Below are 7,176 nucleotides of genomic sequence, written 5' to 3' on the forward strand. Positions count from 1 at the left end.
TTTTTTCCCTTGCAGTAGTTAGGTAACATTTAGTTTTGTCCCTTCTCCAACCTGTGACTGATAAGCTGTATTTTTTATATAGTATTTTTCACTGTGCACTGTCCTTTTACCTTTTGTTAGCACATGAGCACTGAAGCACATCTTTCTAAAATGTGCTGCTTCTTTTCTCATTAAGCTCTGTACAGATATCAGACTTCTGTCGCTGGAAACAATCTTTTGTGCACACGTAAAGCTTTTCGTTTCAATGGAAAGGGGATAAGGGGAAATGAAAGAGTGGCACCCCACTGCACTTTCCTCCATATAAAAAAGTACATCACTCATCCCCACATGTCGTTCATTGATCTACAGGATGGATTAATGAACAACATCAGGGGACCACTGTACATGCACTAGATTTTCAACCAAGACCATTATTACTGTTCATCTTGGGCAACAATATTCTAACATGTTAAGATAAAGCTTAGTCTGAGCGCTTAGTCTGAGCACTGCTGTATAGGGATTACAAGAGATTGATATATAGTTCAGGCACTCACACTGCTTGCATTGAAAAAAAAACATGTAATGAAGTATGAATAAATACAGAGTTGCATTCATTCATGTCTACTCCATCCGCCTGGAGTTCAGCTTTAAAAGAGAAGTTTTAGTAAACAACTAATAAGGAATCACACATGCTAGGGATGATGAAAGGAAACAAAGAATTAAATTAACTTATTCCAGGCTATCCAGATACGCCTGGACTAAAATTGAATTCTGTCCATAGCCAGGACAAACAAAGAAGGTCTGGAATCTATAAAAATCATCAATCCATAAGGAGCACTATTTGCATATCAAACTGGGTTTCTGTTTGTTTCTTTCATCTATCAGTTTCTACCTAAATTGTATAAATGGATCAGATTCTTTCTATTTTTATGTTCCAAGTGCCTACAATGTGTCATGTGGTTATTAAAATAATGTTATGTTGTCTGGTTTTGTTTGGTTCCTGTGTTAGGTGACTCTTTTCACTTATCAGGTCTCAACTAGTAAGGCTGAACCAAGACAAAAAAACTTCATGCCACTATGATGTGAAGTGACTTTTGCTCAATGTAGAAGGGGGACACAGCATTTAGATACTGCACTGTAAATATACAACACATATTTTCAATGTAGTTTTAAAAATTATCAAAATGATAAAGTTTAAAAAATAAAAAAGGATTTGCACCAGTGAAGTCCCATCATATTGCTGTTCATTGTTAGACAGTTTAAATGTATGTGGACACACTTGTAATGTACTATTTGTAATAATTTAATGTTATCTATAAAAGTGCTCTTCTTCTGTCTTAGTTTTATGACCTGCTTAGTAAAAATAAAATGCACTTCTGTTAGGTGATATTTATCATGTCATCAATGTATTTTAACTAGTAAGGCTCTGTAGGTGGAAGAGGTGGTAAAGTGACAGATTAGCCAATATTTCATTTGAAAAAGGGCTTTGGTAGTTATGGAAAAAATAATCACGTACCTTTTAGTTACATGGACAATGTTTTTATCACGTCAGAAATTCCAAATATAGTACATTGTAATAAGACCCAGCAATCCTAATATACCCAATGAAAGAAGATAAAATGCAATGAATGGAATTTACAGTATGTTCACATTATAGTGAACCCATTCTGAAACTCTGAAACTTACTTCCTTCTGAAAATGTCAGTTGCCTGGCTGTCTTTGGTGTTAATGTTTTGTGAGTCATTGATACAATGCAGCAAATAAAGTTAGTTGTGCTTTTAACTTCTAAGGCAGGTGATTCAAAATTTGTAGTCACTGGATAAAATGACAGCAGCTAGTACCTTTAGAACAAAATGTAAATCCAAATTGTGGTGAATGGGCTGTATTTATCTATTTATTGCATGTGGATAATATGCATATTTAGGAAAACAGACCTGAGACTTCATTAAAGGTTTACCAGGTTTACCCTAGCTGCATGGCTTGAATAGTAAATCCCAAATTGTGTTAACAGCTCAATAGGTCAGAAGAGAGACCCCCTTCTTTCCAAACTACTGCTTTCTCTCTTTTAAAAATCTGCCCTACAACACCAATATGATGCATACCCCATGTGATACATGTTTGTAATATAAGGATCTTGGTTCAAACCTTTAGGTTCTATGACTTAGCAGTAATGTCTGTTTTGGGTTTTGACATGACAGGTTTCAGATATATTTACAGATACTTTGCAGCTAACACTGTTAATTCAAAGAAAAGGATGTTCTCACTTTTTCTGTGTGTATGTGGGGGCAGGGGTTTGTGTGTGCTTGACCAACATCTAAATGATAAATTACAGCTTATTATCAGATTCTTTTGTAGATGAAAGGTTACATAGTTTAATATTTAATAAAACCATGCCATTTATTTATCCTGTAGGAAAGCTGGCACCTGTTATATGTTCCTCCTGTGACAGACATCTCTTGGCGGCTGCTCATAACAGCATTGAAGTGGGAGCAGTGTTTGCTGTCCTCAAAGCTATTCTCATGCTCGGTGTGTTCTCATTGATCATTTTCTCTTTGTAGTTTTCTGCTTTTAGTACATATGTGCTCCACTCTACCGTTACACAATAAACGTGAAAGAGTTGAACACTAAAAACAAATGAAAGTGTAGATAATTTCAATGCATACCATTCAGATGTGTGTTCTCATTATCTATAGTTGATATAAAATATTGGATAAAACACCCGAATAAAATGCCAGCTTTTTGTGATGTAAAATCCCCACGGTGATACATGGTGGTGGCAATATCTTGCCTTTGGCTTTCCTTTCTTCAGCTGGAACTGGGGCTTTAATCAAAGTGGAGGGAATTATAACAGTTCCATATACCAGTCACTTTTGGCCCAAAAACTTCAAGTGTCTGCTAGAAACCTGAAGATGAAGAGGAATTTCACCTTTCAACACAACAATGGCCCCCAACATACATCCAAATCAACAAAAGAATGACTTTACCGCAAGCAAATAAACATTTTGGAATGGCTCAGCCAGAGTGCAGACCTAAATCCAAAAGAAAATCTATGTGGTGTTCTGAGGAGCAGCTTCCCTTGCAATCTGTCAGATTGAGTGGGCAAAAATGACCAAGTCAAGATGAGCCAGGCTGATAGACTCCTACCCAAGAAGACTGAATGCTGTGATTCAATCAAAATTAGTTTCCTCCCCTAACCAATTTGTTTTTCCATTGAATTGTACAGGTTATAGGTCACATTAAAGGTGGGAAAAGTTGGGAAATTTTACAAAAGGTTATTGTTCAAATTTTTTACATTATAAAAACTTGGCATTTTTCATAGGGTGTGTAGAATTTTTATATTCACTGAAATTCTTGCTGGAAAATGACAGCAGTTGACTAACTGGACACTATGACTGCTCCATTTCACTTGTCTCCAGTATTATAAAGTTGTTCTGGAGAATATTTACACATTTACATCTAGGTATCTACCTTGTTACTTGATAGAGACAAAATGAAACACTGACATTGCATGAAACACTGCATGAATAACGGTCCACATTTTTTAGTTCCAATGATAAGAAAAATACCTGGAGGATTTTTCATTTGTTTTTAATAGCCTTTTATGGAATATATTCAAGTGATTTTGGCAATCATCAAGTACTTTGTTACAAAGATGTTTATATATTTTGAATATGTTCTCTGCAAATAAGGAATGCCTATGGTACTTGAGTGTCTGACCCTTTGACTTTAAAAATGTGTTTGCAGCAACTGAGTTTGTTTGTTCAATATCCGTATATCACCCAGAATGTAGTTTTTGATTTTTTTTATCTTGTTCATGTGTACACCACCATCTGGTGGCCACCAATTTCATCGTCTTTTTCATTTTCCTTATAGGTGATGCTGGGATCGGCAGTAATAATATTAACAATCCTAAGCACAATAAAGTGGAAACAAGTGAGGGGACTGTAGAGACAGAAACACCCTTGCCAACATCTGGAAAACCATTCATCACTGAGACAGCAAGCCTAAGTGAATATGCAAAATATGTTCTAAGAACAATTTGCCAGCAGGTGAAAATATTTCTGGATTTAGATAAATATTGCAGCTAGGATGTACATGTTTTTTTACTCTGATTATTTTTTCTTTTGGAGCTTAGGAGTGGGTTGGAGATCACTGCTTGAAGGAACCAGAGAGGTTATGTACAGATAAAGATCTGATTTTGGATCCTGTGCTCTCTAATAAACAAGCAAGCAAACTGCTACAGCTAATATGTTATCCTCATGAGACAAGAGAGTCACTAGAAGGAGAAAACATTCAGCACCTTCACATCAAGCGAATCCTACAGGTAGGAAGGCCTAATACTGGATAGGCTTTTACAAAGATATTACATGACACCCAAATGTTGTTTCATGGATTCCCAACATTTTAAACAATTTCCATCTATCACAATCAAGGTGTATGTGATGGTAACTGTCTATTTCTGTCTCTATTTACCTAGAATCTCGAGCAGTGGACACTCAGGCAGTCATGGTTGGAGATCCAGCTGATGATCAAGCAATGCATGAAGGAACCTGTTAGTACTTTATCTCTAGACTCCACATAACATTGTATGTAATAGGGATCATGACGTTTTACTAGCTAGAATATGAAGGAAGGAGTACTATTAAACCATTCTTCCAATGTGTTGTTACAGGCATCTAATTCAGTGAATGAGATGAATACACTTTTGGATAATATTGCAAAAGCTACAATAGAAGTGTTCCAGCAGTCTGCTGAACTAAACAGTGGTTTGAATAACCCTGGCAATGGTCTCTTCAGTGGCAACTGTGCAGGACATGGTGATACCAACAGCACAAGACATAATGTGAAATCTGCAATCCTCAGGTAATTCCCATCTATTGTAAATACTGATAATATACTGCTAAATCAGTTTGTAGTACTGGAGAACTAATATTTGGAATGTTGCATACATTACATGACATTTTGTCATTGGTGATATATCAAATCAAACCAAAGCAATATCTGCAACAACTGCCTGTGCTGGGTAGGGGGGTAGCAGTTTATTTTTATTTTTGGCAATAATATTTTGATTGGTTAAATTTTATGGTATTTTACTGATCAGTATGCATAAAAACATGACTTTTGTATGTTGGATTTAGCTCATCGGAACGTAGAGGTGTCTGGCTTGTGGCACCTCTGATTGCTAAATTGCCTACTTCAGTCCAAGGCAGAGTGTTAAAGGCAGCTGGAGAGGAACTGGAGAAAGGACAACACCTGGGCTCATCGTCCAAGAAAGAACGAGACAGGCAGAAACAGAAAAGGTAAGAGAATTTGCTCATATCTCAGTAGAACATACACCACTGTGCCCCAATGGAAAGATTTAATTTCTTGTCTTAGAGACATGACAAGTTGTAAGAAGAACTTAGGAAAATTTCCTCTTAAGTTGGCCAAATACTGGTAATGGTAGATCCTCAAGTCGACCTAGCTCTAAAAAATAATAAAGTAGGCTGCCATTGCTTAACCCACTCTAAAGAATAATAATACTAGCTGAATAGCTTTGTTCATGATAAAAAATCCAAAAATATCCAAAAATTATGTTAAAGCCACAAAGTAAATTTCCACTTTATATGGAGGAGAATATGTGATGTAGGAATTACAATTTACTGTAGCAATTGTTAACTTATAGGAACATTTAGGTTTTAAATTTGTACAAGTGTGTGCAACATACTCTTGGACAATAGACAATACAAAACAGAACTGATCGCAAACAAAAGATAAATGTTAAAGATATGCAACAATTTTCTACCCACCAATTACCATGAAGATGCAATACTATCCTGCTCTTTAAATGACATTTATTGCCATTGTTTAGGTGGAACTATAATCCAAATTTCCTCCTCTGGTATATGTTTGCCATGCCATTATTACTTCTATGAACAAAGCGCTTTTAAAAATAATTACCTGAAAGAGTTAAATTCACTTCACTGAAATGTGGAGAGGCATATAGCCGATGGTGGACTATGATATTCTATGTATATTTATTTTTCCTGTTATATCCTGAAGTTTTCACTACAAAGGTAACAGTCACTGAAATGATCTCCCGGCTCTTTTAAAAACCATAGGTATACCAAATGGCATCTTATCACGTTTTCCCTTTGTCCACATCCCTAAACCCTCAACACACTGCACACCTTATAAGGGCCCAAGACTTATCTTGATCACCAAGTTTAACTTTGAAATATGCCAAATAGGCTTGCTCTACAAATGTGCTGATGTTTGCCCTTTGACTGAGAATGGTGAAACTGCCACAGATATAACAAAATGAATCAGGGTTGTTTAGGCACCTAAATTTTGCTTTTTCACTATGTAGAACAGTGTACAAACTCTGACCATACTGTCTTGCTTGTAAATGAATAGCCTATACAAATCCATGCTACAGTAATCATATTATTATAGAGAAAAACCTGACGTGATAGAAGAAAACAAACTGCACTTTCAGAATCAGCATACCTATTTTAGTGTAAATAAGCTTAAAAATCAACAAAAAATGTTTTCAAAATTGTTCCCCAGTGCTATTATTGCAGCTTGCTGGGATAATATGGTTAACTCCAGCTCTTTGGGCATGGTCCTCTGATCTTGTGTCACTGACTGTATTCGTCTGTTATTTGCAACCCCTATTTAATGTACAGCGCTGCGTAATATGTTGGAGCTATATAAATCCTGTTTATTATTATTATTAATAATAATAATAATAATAATAATAATTCTAGAATAAAGTATACTTACTATTCAGTATTGTACTTCTTTTTTGTTCTAATATAGGTCGGAGGAATGTTTGACACAGTGCAGAGGAGCACACAGTGGACGGCGGACTGGGCTGTTTTACTTCTTCAGATAATTACATCAGGAACAGTTGAAATGCAAACAAACAAGTGAGTTTACTTGGTGAATATATATCTAGTAGCTATAGTATTCTTAGGAAATGTGTCTTTCTTCTAGTTGCCAGCAGAGGGAGTTCCAGACTGTAGCATGAAAGCATTAAAAAGATGACAGCAAACAATATCATCACTCACAATAAATTTGCTATGCAAAAATTTCCAGCTACAGTTTTTGTAAATGACAGTTGACAGTGACACAAAGCAATACCTACCAGCAAACTTTTAATTATAGCTTTTTTATAATCTCATTACAGACTTTTAGAGTTAGGAATTGGGATTC

At 35.8% G+C, this 7,176-nt stretch overlaps 1 protein-coding gene across 1 annotated transcript in view; it reads left to right on the forward strand.

The window, feature by feature from the left end:
• Positions 1–7,176, forward strand: part of MED12L (mediator complex subunit 12L) — a 203,543-nt gene that overhangs the window by 170,535 nt on the left and 25,832 nt on the right. The window contains exons 28-36 of the mRNA XM_072410136.1: positions 186–198; positions 2,342–2,505; positions 3,853–4,028; positions 4,115–4,303; positions 4,457–4,531; positions 4,652–4,842; positions 5,118–5,279; positions 5,562–5,568; positions 6,781–6,890. Of these exons, the coding sequence (XP_072266237.1) occupies positions 186–198; positions 2,342–2,505; positions 3,853–4,028; positions 4,115–4,303; positions 4,457–4,531; positions 4,652–4,842; positions 5,118–5,279; positions 5,562–5,568; positions 6,781–6,890 (1,087 nt within the window). The remainder of the gene's footprint in view (positions 1–185; positions 199–2,341; positions 2,506–3,852; positions 4,029–4,114; positions 4,304–4,456; positions 4,532–4,651; positions 4,843–5,117; positions 5,280–5,561; positions 5,569–6,780; positions 6,891–7,176) is intronic.

Source organism: Pyxicephalus adspersus, chromosome 4 (genome assembly GCF_032062135.1).
Source record: "Pyxicephalus adspersus chromosome 4, UCB_Pads_2.0, whole genome shotgun sequence".
NCBI lineage: Eukaryota > Metazoa > Chordata > Amphibia > Anura > Pyxicephalidae > Pyxicephalus > Pyxicephalus adspersus.